The sequence below is a fragment of the Poecilia formosa genome, unplaced genomic scaffold, assembly GCF_000485575.1.
Source record: "Poecilia formosa unplaced genomic scaffold, Poecilia_formosa-5.1.2 Scaffold19, whole genome shotgun sequence".
In the NCBI taxonomy this organism is placed as follows: domain Eukaryota; kingdom Metazoa; phylum Chordata; class Actinopteri; order Cyprinodontiformes; family Poeciliidae; genus Poecilia; species Poecilia formosa.
In genome coordinates, this window is record NW_006799958.1 from 2,273,110 (window position 1) to 2,289,619 (window position 16,510).

At 40.9% G+C, this 16,510-nt stretch overlaps 1 protein-coding gene across 2 annotated transcripts in view; it reads left to right on the forward strand.

Annotated features, from left to right (window-relative positions):
* The first annotated feature begins 267 nt into the window (after nt 1-267).
* plekhm3 (pleckstrin homology domain containing, family M, member 3) overlaps nt 268-16,510 on the forward strand; it is a 40,705-nt gene continuing 24,462 nt past the window's right edge. Inside the window, exons 1-3 of one of the 2 annotated variants that reach the window (XM_007547234.1) lie at nt 268-329; nt 3,454-4,361; nt 8,738-9,832. In XM_007547234.1, coding sequence (XP_007547296.1) covers nt 3,731-4,361; nt 8,738-9,832 — 1,726 coding nt within the window. In that variant the 5' untranslated portion in view covers nt 268-329; nt 3,454-3,730. Of the gene's footprint in view, nt 330-355; nt 3,252-3,453; nt 4,362-8,737; nt 9,833-16,510 lie in introns of those variants that run through there. The other variant, XM_016669028.1, reaches the window with a different exon arrangement.

Sequence of the window (16,510 nt, forward strand, 5' to 3'; positions counted from 1 at the left end):
CATATTGAATTGAGATGTTTTCCCCTAATCTATCAATAGTGTAATAGGAATTAATGTATTGTGACATTATTTTCTTGCTTAAAGACAGAGCTGTAAACAAGCCATTTGCTTTTTTATTATTATTTTAAATAAATACTACACGTCTGTTTATTTTATTATTTTTATTATTTTTATACAATGCGTCGGATTTTGGTCAATGTTTTTCTGGGCATCAGCCCTTTTTTAATTTCCATGAGAACGTTTTGTGGAACCTTATTCTTCAGTCTGAGTTTCACGCCGAGGACTTCCGCGCTGACGGACTGGAATGACATAATGGTAAACAGAGTAAGGTGAGTATTATTTACCTTTGCCGGTTGGGGCGTGACGGCAGTTTTACCGCCAGACAATACAGCATCGGTTCAGTAAAACATGGTGGATGTATTCAGAGTCAGTGAGACATTATCTTTGATGTTAAAGTCACATTCATCCATGATGGAGAGCGGCTACCGTTAGCTATTAGCTCACATTAGCAAAGCATAAATAGGCCTAACTCAAGCAGATTTGCCGGTCAAATATGAGATTAATGAAATTAGTTGTGTAGTTTGCAAGCGGTAATTTTAAAGAGAAGAGTGTGCGGTACATTGTCAATTACTAAAACTACACAGAAAGCTGACTGTGGCTTTAATTCGGTCTCTACAAAGATGCTGAGTCTTAATGGACTCGGAAGCAAACACTTGAGTAGGACTGGATGGTGAAAGCTGCTGATTATTGATTTCTGACAGCGACTAGCCTCTTTACTCTGAGGTGAAATCTTCCTGTAGAGATTTTTTTCTCAACGAAACTCGTTAATTAGCGGAGAATGTGTTGAATGACAATTTGATGTCCCTCTCAGATGATTTTAATCTCATTAGGTTCAGGTTTATCACGAATTTATTGAGTTAAATATGAACAAAGTCGATTTTTTTACTGGAGAAAAAAATAATTAAGAGAAGAAAACACAATTTGCTTTGCTTTTCTCAGAGTACATGAAGTACGCGTCACCTCTGTAACTTCCAGCCTGAGAACATTTTTCTATTAAAATTTAGTATTAAAACGCAACATCCACCTGATCAGACATTTTAAAGAAACCACTCCTCATATGTATTTTATTTTACTTAAAATAAGTAAACATTTTGTCAAGAATTTGATAAACAACATCATTATGGAGTGTATATTTGCCTTTTTGTTTTATACATGAACATTTCTGAGTTTTTACAGAAATATGAATGCAATTGTTTTGGTAAAACTGGTAAACTTAAGTGTAATGTTGTATTGAAGACATGTAATAGTCTTCAAATTAATATTACAAGAATGCAATATTTGCTGTGTCATGAATTTAAGCTGCATATCAATAATGTATTTGGCCTGTTGGATGGAGTCTGGCTGCAGTAGATTAGAGACCATTCTAGAAGCATCTTGATTCATCAGATATCACCACAACATAAATGAAATAATATTGCAATTTCATTAATGTCTACTATTGCATAGTTTTAGTTCTGTTGTTTTTGGTGCACTCTATGGACCTGATAAAAAAAAAAGACATCACATTACATTTTAGTGTAATGTGAAAGAATTATAGAACCCTTCACAGATTATGTTGTTTAACATTTTGGGACAATACGGAGACAGCAGATAATTTAAACAAGAACATACTTTTCAAGTTTATGTAATTGAAATATTAAAAAATGCCATCTTTTTCCATTTAAAATGGCTAAAATTGTACACAGGTGTATCGAATCAGGCCTTCTGGGACATCAAGGACTGGAGTAGCGTGAAAGTGTTGGGTGATTTAAAGAGGTGCTTCTTTCCACTGAGAAGGATATTCAAAACAAAACATGCCAACATGGTCGTACAAGATGGTTCACCCTGAAAGCAGACCGCATGATGCTAAAAGAAGCAAAACCAAAAAAACTGTCTCTATAGCAGGTTCTAGCAGCAGAAGATATGAAAGTATATACCGCTACAATCAAAAGTTGACGGAAGATATTTAACTTTCATGGGAGTTGTGCAGGGAGAAAACATTTGATCTCTTAAAGAAAAGAAAAGAAAAGAAAAGAAAAGAGGAATTCCACACAGTCTGTCAGAGAGAACATAGACAAATATCTGAACTTATGGAATAAAGTCATTTGGACAGACAAGCCAAAGCTTTGACACAAGAACAGAGGACAAATCCAGTATTTCAGGTGAATATTACTCAAACCATTGGTGACAAATGTTATCCCACTTGTGGGCATCTGTTAATCATATCTGGCCAGTTGAAGATGGTGATTACGCGGCCAGCACTGCGTTTGTCATCAAAAAGTACTCCTTCAAAAATATAGCATGGAAAAACACAAAAAGTTCCCAGAGTGGTAAAAACAGCAGAGCAGTACCTGGAAACAATTGGTGCATTTAGATTGTGATTCACGTGTAATATTTATAGAAGTAATATTTTCCAGCATCCCTGTTAGTTGGTTGGTAGAAGATGGATTTGGCAGCCGGTCTGGTTTTTTGTGATTCATGTGGAGATCAGGAGGAAGTTTGATGAGTAACTATGACGATGAACTCAAAGCTGAGTCTGCAGGCACATGATGTCATTCTAAATGTGGTGGGTGTGCGTGGTAAAATGTTAATTATTACAAACTGGACAATGCTAAGAATTTGCTCCAAAGTGATGAAGCTACAAATCTTTTGAATTTAGACAATGGAAAAATAAAATGGATCTATGACATTTGTGACATGTCATCTTATACTCGTAGGTCTCAAGTCTTTTCCTGTCTTTTTTGGGGGAAATAGCTTAAAGTAAAAAAAAACAAAAAAAAACAAACAAAAAAAAAACAGATCTAAATCTTAAAGATTTTTAATATCTAAAAAGGAAAATCAAGAATATTTCTGCTGCCACCAAATCCTCTTTGAAAGTTCCCTTTTGTAGTCTTGAATGATTTGTACATATTTGAACCCAGCAGACATTGCATTCTAGTGATGTAATGTCCATTAAATAATTAATATATGAACGGGGGAGGAAGAAAAAAATCAATAGGAGCACAAATGACCCAGCGTATACAAACAGTATATAGAGGGAGGAGGATGAGGACGGATGGGCATGTCAGGCAGATGGATGGTAACCCCACCCTGGCCTGATTCCTCTGCTGCTCAGTCTGCCGATAAGCACCAGAGGAGGAAGTCCATCATTATTTCACTGGGACGTAAATGGCGGGATGACCAACTCTATTCAGCTAATCGAGATACCGTTGGTAAGCTTGCTTCAACAAACACTTGTTTTAAATGAACAAAATCAACTGTGACATGAAGTAGTTTTGTTGCTACTTTGAAAAAAAAAAAAATAGAAAAAAAAACCCGAGACAGCTTTCTTCCTGTCAGCTGCGCATCTGTTCTTGGTATTGGTTTTGCACATCTTGTCTTCACTTCCTCTTTCTCTCTTCTCTTTTGTTACAGAGAACGGCCCAGACGCTGTCCGCCGTCTGACCTCATAACCACCTGACAACTGAAAACAGAACATTGATTTCAGTGTCAGCATAGCGAATTTCTAATCAGGCATCTTTGTGTGTTCACGGAAGAAAGAAGCAAACTTTCAGAACTGGAAAAGGAAAAGCGGAAGACATCTTCAGTCGGACTTCTAGCAACTATTTGAGAAATTCTCAGACATCCTGAAGATGGTTCTTCTATTCATACCTGACTCTAATGTCCAGAAGACTCTGCTATGTCCTTGTAAATGCTAGTTTTGCTTAGTGGTCATGATTGCAGGGCTTTTGCTCCTGTTCTGGAAAACTCTCTTGCTACAAGATTAGTTACTCAGGGGAAGTGTCGTCCTTTCACAGCCATGGAGGGCCTTGAGCAGCTTGATGTGGTGGGTGACATCAGCCCAGCTCTGGAAGCAACCGAGGACTTCATCCACTCCATGGCTGGGATCCAGGGTCAAGGCCCGAGCATCGCTCAATCGAGCAACCGCCAGCCTGCGAGGGCGCCCAAGCAGCTACAGGAGGTGTCCGGCGCCGCTCTGGGCAAGCTGAGCTCCAGCGGCGTGTGGAACCTGCTGGCCGGAGAGCAGCCGGAGGTGGGGCCCCTCGGCCTGGCCTGGGCCGACAATTTCAGCGTTCTGGGCCTGGGGATGGGCTTGAGGCACGGGAAGAGGAGCCGGGCGCGCTCCACCAACGACCTGGTGGCCCACATGCAGGAGTGCGCCAACAACGCAGGAAACGCCTCGTCGAAGTCGGTGTTTAAGAAAGGACACAATCGGTCCAGGTCGGACGTCAACTACCGTCCGTCTGCGTACACGGACAACGGGCTGCCCGCGGTGGACTGCGACACGCTGAAGAACATGATCCTCAACCAGCAGCAGGACGGTGAGTGCACGGACAAGATCCTCCTTCATTTGATGATGAAGCTTAAAAAGAATGATGACAAAACGGATTGAAAGTGATTCCTATTTTAGATGTTATGCAGTTTGTAGCATGAAAATTCATGTTCAGTTACAGTATACTAAGATTTTAGTTTCCAGTTTGTAGTTTTTTACCCACTTTTGTCTCTGACCCCTGCTCTGTGGCCCCATGTCTGCTTGTTGATATTTTGACTGCATGTGAACCAGGCTGCTTGGAATCAACCAGAACTGCAACACACACTTTCACCACTCATGTACACTTAGCAGCAGTTCTTAAACCAGAGTAGTTGTTAAAAAAATGTATTACCAAAGGAACACCGTCCTTTATTTTCATGCTGAAGCGTTTGTCTGTGTCCGGTATTATTGTTTTCTGTTTAAATTGTCATTCATAGAGCTGCATGTTCATAAAAAGTGTATTCACAAGTGGAGGAAAACGTTTTAAAGAGATGTCTCCTAAAAGCTGAATGTGTGTCAGGTGGTGATGAGAGCCATGTTCCGAAAACTTTCAGCCTGTGATAAGCATATTGTGGTTCCTTTGTTGCATAATTGGAAATTCTGTTGTTTCCTACTCTTGGTTTCACAACAACTTCAAGAAAAATCTCCAGTTTAGCAACATGCTGTTATTGTTGATGAATATTGGTGTTCGAGAAGCGACCCTGCAAAAGCCTTTATTTTTGTCTCTGTCTGTTATTGCTTCCTTGCTTTCCCAAGTAAGCTGTAGTAAGCTCTTGCAATTAATATATTCTTCACCCAGCACATGCACTAATAACCTGGCAGCGTTTATCAGGTGGCCATTGTTAACTTCATCCGTGTGCGTGTGCTTTTACAGTTTTGCCCCCTGGTGTAATTTCTCTTACTTAGGTGAACTGACCCTTTAATGACATAGCATTTGCCTAATTGGACATTGATGCTGCAAATTGTTGCTTTCGCTCTTTGAAGATGATGTCATGCCCTCTGTTGACCAAAATCGTTGAACCTGAAGTATTCTTGATTCTCACCAGAAGGCTGGCCCTTACCTGAGCGAGCCTTCCCTCCCCTTCCCCGTTCTGATCGGCAGTCCATTCAATGAAAAGCTTTCTCAGCTTTTGAGAGGCTTATGGAGGACAGAAGTCCCCGACTATTTGTACTGCAGATCGGGGCGTGTGCTGTACTTAGGTTGAAGCATCCCCAGAGAAAGCAATAATGATAGAAGATGATGATAACTTAAAATGACACAGCTGTGGCTTGACCGTCCATATTCAGACTGAGAGCGCTACACACACACACACACACACACACACACTCGCGGATAGCTCATTTGTTTGTGTGTTTTGGCTATCCGAAGACCTGAGGAGATCCGAAGGGATCCTGAGGGATAATAGCCTGTAATCCTGTCAGCAAATGGACTCAAATGAGGCGAGAGAGGAGGCAACCCAATTACCCAGCCGCTGATACTGGCAGGATTATTTAGTATTAGCATATGTGTGAAAAGGTATCAGGCTGTTTAGACTGGCGAGATGTGCATTGAAAGACGAGAAGTAGGAAAAAGACGGTAATAAGCAGAAGCCAAAGTGATTTACTGGGCCTCGCCGTGCCTCTTTATTCACATAAATAACAAATAGGGGGCCTGTTTGCCTTTCCATTAGTGACAGCTGGGGATGTTTAGATGGTAAAAAGAAACGAGTAGCACAGATTTATGTAAACAATATGCATACTGTATATGCATTTAGACCATGTGAGATTTCTTTAAGATTCATTTTGGTCTTGATTAGAGAAGATATTTCTTGCTTCTCAGAATTGTGGCGTTTTTTTTTTTTTTTCCTGAATATATTTTAAAAACTAACCTGTTGATACTTAGTTTGTGAAGTAAGATCATTTGTGGCACGTCACGTCATTGAGACAGATCATACACAGAAGCCTCACTCGTCTTAGAAAAACTGCGAGTTCATTTAGCCATTTAAGAAAATTTATATTCATCAGCATGTTGCTTTTCATTTCATATGTCAAAATAAGGGATGTTATTGAAATATTGCTGCTGAAAATTCCAGTGACATTTTCAATAGCAATAAAATTACTTTTTTTTTTTCTTACTCTTTTCCTCCTTTACCCTTAAACAGTCTCCCAACTGCACTTGGTGAGCGTTAACCACCAAAACTACAGCTTAGGTCTTAGTCTTTTTTTCTTACCATTGCACACAGGCGTTGCGCACCAAAAATGTGCGATGACTTGAGTGACAAGAAAGGACTTTGTTTTAGAGAATAGTTGTATTAATTTATAACAGCAGGTAAAACCGTCAAACTGGAAATTAGTTTGTTTTATATATCAGAGGTCTGCAGCATGATTGAGTGAAACACTGGAGAGTTATTTAGCGGTGTTGAGCGTGAAGTATTAGCTATGACTGAAAGCCGGTGCGTATGGATGTTGGACTATTATTAGAGCGTGGTGTAAAAACCCAGCAGGTACCCATGAAGGCTAATTAAATAAAGCAGTTTTCCTCTCCGCTTTTCCTAATTCTCATCTCGACTCTCCCCAAGCGTAAAGTCTGCCAATCAGTTAGACCTGATTCCGGTTAATCCTATTTGCATATTTATTTTGTCCCTTTAGCAAAATCTTTGTTAACATGCAAGGTCCGTGATCCTGAGTGACTCCATGTCTGCCGCCGGTTTGATAAGATTGATGACAGCCTGCACTCGCCACCCCGAGGCTAACCAGAGCCGTGATTTATTTCCCCCTTACGGCTTTCTAGATGAGTGATCCGGTGCATTAAAGAAACAAAATGCATTTTTGCCCCGTTTCGTCTATGTATTGTGCTTTACAACTAAATGAGATTGCGAAGCTGGTTTTGAAACTGATTGTGATTGCTGCTATTTTAATTAAATCTCTTAACCCAGTAAGAACAACTTTTCAGGTTAAACCAGTTTTAAAGCTTAAACAATCATGTTTTATTTTGATAAAAGGTAAAGGATTAGGGCTACACAATATAAAGAAACCTTGCAGCGGTGATAAAGGTTATATATACATTGTGATGACAATATCACTTGCCATATATGTCCATTTCTTTTCTCTTTTTGTCATTTGTTGCAGTTATAAACCAGGGCTTCATTTTAATTAAATTAATTTTGGAAGATCTGTGACCGATACTTATATGAGAAATCAATCTTATCTGTCGCCACAAAAGTCTGAAAATCAGCCACTGTCCCATTTCTGTCTGCTGTGAGAGAGCACTGATTGATGGACCCGTTCAAAATGCCACGTCTTCACATCTGTGGTGAACAGTAGTCACCCCACAAGAAGAAAAAAAACTAAATCGGCAGGTCAGATTTTTTTAAAGATCAGATCAGCCAGAAAATTGCAAATTGGTGCACCCCTAACTTTGTCATTAGTGTCAGGTGGGAGCATCAGTTCATTGACTCAATATTACGTTTGCATAAAAAATGTAAGTTCATAACACTTGGAATATATTATTAAGAATAAGAAAGTAACTATAATTCTCTGACAGCACATCACCTCAAACCTGCGTTGCTTATTCATTTGTTTTTGGCTCGATGCGTACAGTCTTTACAGTCTTCAGTGAGCTCGTGTCTTTCTCTGCTCGCTGTGTTTTCTTAGAAACAGGGATCCGGACTTTAGTGATCAGGGTGCACCATGTTTCTGTTTTAGACATTATGAATCCTGCTTTGCTTTCTTCCCTATTTTAAGTTCTGGTGTATGTTGTTCCATTTTTCTTTAGTTCCGTTTCATACTTTTGCTATTTGTGTGAAAGCTGAAACAGATTTCTGAGTTTGTTTTTCAGGTTGCTAATTTGTTCCTCTTTTTATTGGTTTCAGTATTTTCATTGCATTAAAAACATTATTCAGTATTTCATAGGGCATTTGACGGCGTTATATTGATTGTTTAGTTAGATTTACTGTCATTGCACAGAACGCAGATTAATAGTCAAACAGACAAGGCACATAAGACGAGACACAAAAGTCTGATCTTGTCTTTACCTTTATACTCTCTTACGGTCTCTCCAACAGCAGTAGTGTGAACACATGGTGACCGACAGACCTCAGTCTTTTGTCTAACAACACTGTGAAAATGATTCCAAGTCAAATTTAAGGAAAACCTGATGGATAGCCCTGTAGGCAGACAAAGTGCCTGTAGGACTGATGATGAGAAGCATTATCTGAACAAAACAAAGAAAAAACTTTTTTTTAATCACTTTTGGAAATTCTGAAAACCAGCTCTTGTAACTCCTTGTTTGGGTGCACAGAAGTACCAGCTGGATGATCAGAGGGTTGTTTTTCTATACGTTGAATGAACTGATTCCAAACATGCAAATATGAGTCATTTATCTCATTTCTCCTTTTCTGCTTCCAGTTGACAAGAGCAGCAGCAGCAGCGTGGTGAAGCAAGGCGAGATGGAGCAGCGCGAAGGCCCACGGGGCCGTTGGGCATCCTGCTACGTTGAGCTGACTCCCTGTGAGCTACGGCTCTATACTCTGGACAGCAGTGCCAATCGCCAACTGGGCACTGCCTACTCTCTGTCGCACTGCCAGAGCGTCATCGCCCCGGCACCCTGCAGCCAGTCCAGTCAGATGAGCCAGCCTGGCGACAAGCGCACACTCCAGGCCTTGTTCTTCAACAGCACACGTCTCCAGCTGAGGGCGGCCAACCAGTGGGAGGCGATGGAGTGGCGGTGGCTGATGTGGGAGAAGGTTCAGGCAGCGAGGCCAGCGCGGCAGGACAATCGCAAGCATAAGAACAGCGTGGAGATTCAGCAGATGTTTCCCGTACCAATGTCTCCGTCCTCGTCGCCCTCTCCCTCTGGGCTCGACACCCGACCCGACGGGGATAGCGACACCCCAACTTCATCCGAGGCGTCGCTTTCTGTGAACTCTGGAGTGTTGAGTCGGCCAACCACCCTCCCTCTGTTTAACCAGCGCTTCCAGGATGTGCTGAAAGCTGGACTTCTCCACCTGCTGATGGATCAGAACAACTGGCGGCCCTTCACCTTTGTCTTGACGAGATCTGCTCTCCAAGCTTTTCCGACTGAAGGCAGGGGGTCCGTATCCCAACCGGTCCTCCAGTTCTCCTTAGCTTCCTGCTCGTCAGTACAACAGGATCTCGTACCAGAGGCCGGAGAGTCGTGGGCGGATAAATGGCAGTGTTTCCAGGCCGCTTTCCCCAAACAGATCCTCAAGCTCAAGGCGGATGATCACCTGAAAGCCCAGGAATGGGTGGAGGCACTGCGGCAGGCGGTGGCCGCGCAGAAGCCCACGCAAGAGGACAAGAGAGAATCAGACGGACCTCCCGGTCTCCAAGGAGTGTTGTTGAGGTCCAAACCATCAAGGGACAGGAGGCAGAAGGAGGCCCAGAGAGCCAAGCGGCAGTCCGTCACCACCAGTTTCCTCAGTATTCTCACCTGCCTGGCTGTGGAGAAGGGGCTCACCGCTCAGAGCTTCAGGTGTGCAGGTAAGTGACATTTACAGACACCACCAGATTCCTAGTGAGATCATTTCACAGCAGAAAGTACAACAACATACGTTCTGCTTCTTAAAACGACAGACGAGCATCATATCTCTATATGTATTACCAATACTTCAGTGCTGCATCATGTCGAGCACAATCATGACTACAGCATTGCCTCAGCTGCAACAAACTGTGGCCCAAAAGTGTGAAGCCGTCCTCGTAAAGATGTTTACTGACATTGAAATGGGCTAACCAAGTCTGCCTTTAAATGTCTTTGGTTAGTTTAAATGTCCACAGGACCCACGGGCTAAAAGAGTCACGTTTACAGCCCTAAAAACGAGGACTGGTCGACCTGAACTTGCAGTTAAAAACGGCTTCATTGGACGTGTGATATTTTGAGCCTCCTAATGTGAAACATTTTTAGCATTCCCCTGGCTTACCTTCTGCTTGTGTAGCCGCTTACCGTCAACATGAGACTTCCTCATCCAGTTCTAAGAGAAGCTACTCTAGACCCAAATTAAATATCGTATTTATAAGGCCTAACAAGGAGGTGTGTAGCCTTTTATCTCTACCTAGCAGTTAGATCAAAACTGGTAGGAGATTCCTTCATGATGTTCCCTCGGTCTAAAAGCCCTTTTAACGAGATGAGCTGTGGGGAGCGGTGCTCTTTCTAACCCACCTGTTGCTGTGCTCTGCTGATCACCTAGTTGGAAAATAATGTCCCCAATGCTTTTTCTTTGAAAATAGCTCATCTTGAAAAAGACTGTTACTGTGTGAAAACTAAAGCAGCTCCATCCGTGGCTGCTGTTCATGTTAACGTTGTTTTGAAGCTGCTGTTGGAATGAAAAAAGCAGTATGTTTGTTAAAGAGTCAGTTTGGCTACCTGAGCAGATAGCTTGTCTAATTACCCACCAACTTGAGCAGTGATGCTGTGTGGAGTAAGAAATGTAGCTACTCTTAAATGTAGCAAATGATTAGTTCGTAATAAATTCATCTTGAACAGAAGGTATACTTCACATTTTTTTAACAGTAATTCAGAGCTACAACTAATAATTACTTTATTTATCGATTAATCTGTTGATTATTCAAATGATTAATCAGTTAATCGGGTAAACCAAACCTGGCACATTCTGTAGATTTTTAATTTAAGGTTTTTTTATACAGTCTTAGAAATGCATTAAAAGATGCCAATAAGCAAAGAATTCAGTTCCTTTTGTAAGTAGGAAAATAAGCATTTTATTGCTTAAAATGCAGTAATGCAGCTTTTCTTTACTTGATCATTTGTAACAAAGGATGTAGCTAAAAGAATAACATTGACTTAATATCAATACAGTGTAGGATGATTATATACCAACCATATAAACAGACAAAGTTTTTTTTTCATCTTAAATGTAAATGTTTATTTATTTTGCAGTTTTACTGTTCTGAGGTTGTCGTTCCTTCAGCAAATGGCCTTCTTTCAGTTTACGATTAATCGATTACTAAATTAGGTGGCGATTATTTGAACAATCGATTAATCTCTATTAATCCGGTTAATTGTTTTAACCCCACAGTGGTTCCAGTAGTGGCAGGAATAAAAGCAATTGGATTACGTCATGCCTTGCTGCTTTAACTTTTTTCTTTAAATGTCTTTACTCAACATCATATTTTCTTTTTTATAACATTATTATTACACATTTACTTTAACTTGTACATTAATAATGTGGACTTTGAGTAAAACATGGAGGTCTTTCGTCAAGACTCCCAAACCACTGCATGACCTCGGTTAACTTCACTTTTATTAGATTTTCTTTTCTTCTTCTTAATGTACTCTTAAATCCCTGCTTCAGATTAGGACTATTAAATCCCTGCCTTCTCCATTAATATTCCAGTTAGTCCTCATACCAGACCCTTGGACAACCTCGCGAATGGCAGGCGGCGCTTTTACTCCCTTTGGGTGTGAAACGTGGGCTTCCTCTCCCTCTCTCTTTTGGAGGGCTTTGAATAATCGTCGCTCACCTCCCTTTTTATTTGTAACCACTGGCTTTATTAATGCGGGTTCTGTCTGAAAGGACAGCTGAAACGGGAACAAGGATGGGGGGCCGTCCGGGGCCAACTGATGATAATTGGCGGGCTTAAAGCGTTGGTGGAGAGGAAAAATGGATGAATGAATGAACCTGTGGGTGAATGAGAGCAAATGAAAGCTGCCCGGGGGACGCTACAGTGGACAGCTGTGAGCGGAGGGGTTTGTTGGAGGGGTTTCAGGTCAGAGCTGGATGGACGGGACAGCTGGATACGTCTGTTTTCTATAGAGCGCGCACCTCGGCTCCTTCAGCCCGTTTATTGCTCTTCTCTTCTACCTTTTCATTCTGTTTGCTTTCACCAGTTCATTCATGCTCATAGCCATGTCCTGTTTTTGTCTCCGTTTCTCCCGCTGTCCACCCGTTCAAAAGGGACAGTATCCCTTCTTACTCTCCTGCTGTGTTAATTAGCAAAAACCTGTAACTCTGTTTAAAAATTTAGATTAAAAAAATGTAATTTTAGATTTTTACAGGCAGTTTTTTTTTCTTTTACTGCTTTTCCTCCTTTTTCACTCATCCAGCATGAGCTGCTTCAGTACTAGAGATTAAGGGGACATGAAGTTTCGTGACCCCGGCGTCTTAAACCTGCGGCTCTGGGGTCCCATTTGGCTCTTTGGGTCCGCCACTGTGGCTCTTAAAAAAAGAAGAAAAATGGTTTTGCTGTTGAACAAAATAGTTTTCCTGTAAGTTCTTATGCATGCAGCATCTACAACAAGCTTTTAAAAGTAACCAACTACAAACTGTGCCACCTATCTTTACTCATTTTCCATTTTATAGAAAACAAATACATTCTAGTTTCATTTCCTTTGCTTTCATAGTGAAACATTTTATTTCGGATGTATTTATAAAATCACTTTTTGTGGCTCAATATACGAGTTTTATTTTGTGGTACTGATTGCAAAAGTGGCTCCTTGAATGGAAAAGTGTATTCTAGATGCAGGTTCACCTACTTTAAAGGCTACATACCTTAAAGCACTTATAGAAATATTCCAGTACAAAAGAGGAATAATTAGTTTTCCATTTTTAGAACCTTGGTGTTCTGCTGTTTATCATTTTTTTAAGATGAAACATTTCAATGAGAATCAGATCGGAGACAATCTGTTATTTGTCTCAGGTTAGCTGCGACAGTTAGCGGAGGTACTATAATAAAATGTCTTAAATTCTTTAAATGAAATGTAAGCCGGCCTTAAATGTGTCACAGATCTTAAATATTTAATCTCATATGAATCTATGATGTTTTCTTCTCTCAGGTTTTTTCTGTCAGGCAAAAGATTGCGTTGTGTGCAGACATATTCACTGACTTGACGGTGGTTAAGGCTACAAGCAACAAGCTGCTAAAACAAACAGGTCATTAGCTGCTAGACCCATCTTCAGTTTCCACTCTTATTTTCTTAATCTCTCTTAATCTGATTTTCCAGCATTTGCTGCTTCCATCCACATATGTATCAAACAACTAGTTGCTTAGCAAAAAAATGTATTCAGCTAGCTACTGTACATAAAGCTAGCTACTTTTTACATTCCTTTTATAGGAAATGCTTTACGTTTGAAGACTGACTCCCTGTTGCTCCCTTAACCTCTCCACACATATGCGATTTACACACACACACACACACACACACATGGCCTCCTGATTTGGTGGCCCTGTTGTTGCACTGGATCCCGTTCTCAGGCCCCTGATTTACCATGTCAGTCCATTAGCTTCGAAAGGCGGGTGTGGCGGGGTGTTTCGAGTGAAGTGGGAATCGGTAAATTCAAGGGAACTGCGGAAGTTGGAGGTTCACTTCAAAAGATTGACAGTCTCAGACACGCACACACACACACACACACACACACACACACACACACAATCTTAGACTCTCCATTTGTTCACATTTTCATTTGAGTGTTTGGTCGCTATGAATGAGGAACATCAAAGCTCACGCTTCTCGTCTTTTCAGTTTTAATTCACACATGTACAGACCAAACACACACACAGCAGTGTCCTGTCAGAGGTGTGGTGGTTTGAACCAGCGGCGGGCAGATGAAAGCAGGAGTCCTCTTCTTGCCCTGATGTCATCTCTCTCTCTCTCTCTCTCTCTCCGTATCCCTCTCTCTCGCGCTCTCTCCCGGTGTGAACAGGTCAAAGTGACCCTCTCTCACTACAGAGAGCCGCAGTACAATCGGTGGACCTTTGAGCCACGTTTGAATTCCCATTCATCTTTCCCTCTGTCCCTCTTCCTCTTCATCCCAGAAAGACGCATAAAAGATCAGAGACCAGCAGAAAATTCAGTTGTTGCTCTGCTGGTTGAACTGTTATTTGTTACTCGAACATTCAAGAAGAAAAAGTAAAATAAAATAAAATAACAACGTAAAGAAAAAAAAAAAAAGGGGCTTTGTATGATCTTAAAAAATCAGAACTGAAGTTGAAGTTTTTGTGTTTTGAAATCTTGAAGGCCATGATGGTTCCTCTTGATGACTGTCTCCATCTGAACAACAAACCAAAACTCTTGTAATGCCGTTGACAATAATGTATACTTCTTTGTCTATTAAATACCCCAAAATCAGAAGAGACCCTTCATAACACCCAGAAATCATGGCGTTCATAAATCCCCAGTACTGAGTAATTCTTTTCTAAGGTGTTCAAGCTATTTGAAGGGAACATTTCATGCAGATAAATTGACAGAGTTACTTTATCTGTGTTAGTTTAGCAGTTTGAATACAATCTGTCCTGGGACACACCGATGGAAGGTCGTCAAGGTGAATTATGAGACTGCATTGGACAACATCTGTGGTGACGTTTTGAGTGTTAAAATCACACATCTTTCAAATCAAGAGCATTTATGCCTTTTTCTTTTTTAAATCGCTTTCTGTTAGACTCATCTAGAGCTTATAAACTCCTCGGGTTTTTATGGAGTTATTAGGCTGCAAAACTCTTAAAGGAACTGAAGCAAATTGTGTTTATATGTGGCAGGATACCAAGATCGAGATCGGTCAGGGAGGATTTTAAAGCCAGCCTGGAAAAATTTGCTTGAATCTCTTCTGAATTAAGCAGGAGTGGACAGATGAAAACTTGTTAAATCAGGGACTGTGCTGTGTTTTATTTTGGTAAACGCAAGTATGTCATCTTTTTCAGCTCATCAAGCCGTTGTTTATATTACTGAGGCAAATTTAAATGGGCTAATTATAGCTGTGTGATCAATTTAATTGAATTAGTTGTTTTTTTTTATGCAAAAAGAGGCTGCGTCAGTCAAAAAATAAATAAAACATGTTTAGTTTAAGTAGTCCCTTAATTTTCTCTGGTTAATTCACTATTAGTAAGCACAGACCAAACTATGTCAGTCTGACTCACAAAGTCCTCAAGTTAGATTTTATATGCATATAATATAAACACTCCTTATTTCATAATAACAGCTCAGTGATCCAAGATTTTACAGCTATTTGCTTCTTGTCAGTCTTCCACCGTGCAGCTGATGTTTTCTGTCAAACTCGTCCTCCTCTGTAGAGATGCTATAGCGCGCAGATGGACAAACTCTTGGCTCCGTGCGTTTGTTTGTGTGGGTGTGTTCGACCTCTTGTACTCATGATATAGAATTTGAGGTAAAGGCTTTCTGGTTTCGCGAACGTCTCTGGGCTTTTTTACGTGAGCCTCTTTGTTCCCGCGGTCCCGGCAGAGGCAGACTAAATCCGAGGCCACATATGGCCGGCGAACTGCTCTGGCGGTTTTCTGCTTCCTCGAAGTGACACAGTGTTTCCCTGACTGCTAACCATGGCCCCGGCGTGCTGGCTCGTCACCGGTGGACTGTGGTTTACTGCTAGAGCATCCACCCCAAACACCAGCATGAGCTCACCTCTATAATTAGCCCAACTTTATCGAAGCTAAAAATATGCACTATGGATGTTGGTTTTTTGGGAGGGGGGGGTTTAAATGGTATCTGCAAGAAAATGTATGCAGGTGAGTCTCAGTACATTAGAATGTCATTGAAGTGTTTTTTTTTTTTTGTCTCGCTAATTCAAGTCAAAAAGTGAAACTCATGAATTCATTTCACACTGGTTGGTGGTTTTCCAGCTTTCATTTCTGTCAATTTTGATTTACAAATTACAGTTCCTCGGTTAATTTCAATGCCACATCAGACAAACAAGAAAAAATCATGTTTAATACTTACTGGTTCTCATGTTAGCAGGTTTCTTTCTTTATTAAACCAGTACAGGTTTCGTAGCGACTGAAGGGATTAATGGCAAGCCAGCCAACACGGTGTGACTGATGTGTTGCCGAGTTACACTTACAGTCACAGATGTGAATCATCCGTACCAAAGCTTTACGAGACCAAACGGCCGGGGCTGTGTGTCGGGATCGTAGCTGGAAGTGCTCAGACCTTTGCTCTCGTGTCAATGCGAAACGGATTTTACAGCTGCAGAATAGGTTTCTCTTACGGCGAATAAACTTTGTGTTGACCCTTTGAGACAGGCAGCTGTTGTATAAGAAATTTATTTTAAAACAAATTTGAGTTTATTACGCAGCTTAATTCAAACTTGACCGTTTTCTTCTTGTACAAGAAAATCACAGTACAAAGGTGTGTCTTTGCACCCAGTTTCTTTTACCAGATTATCGATGTGTTTTAAAATCCATCCAAGCTCTATCTTT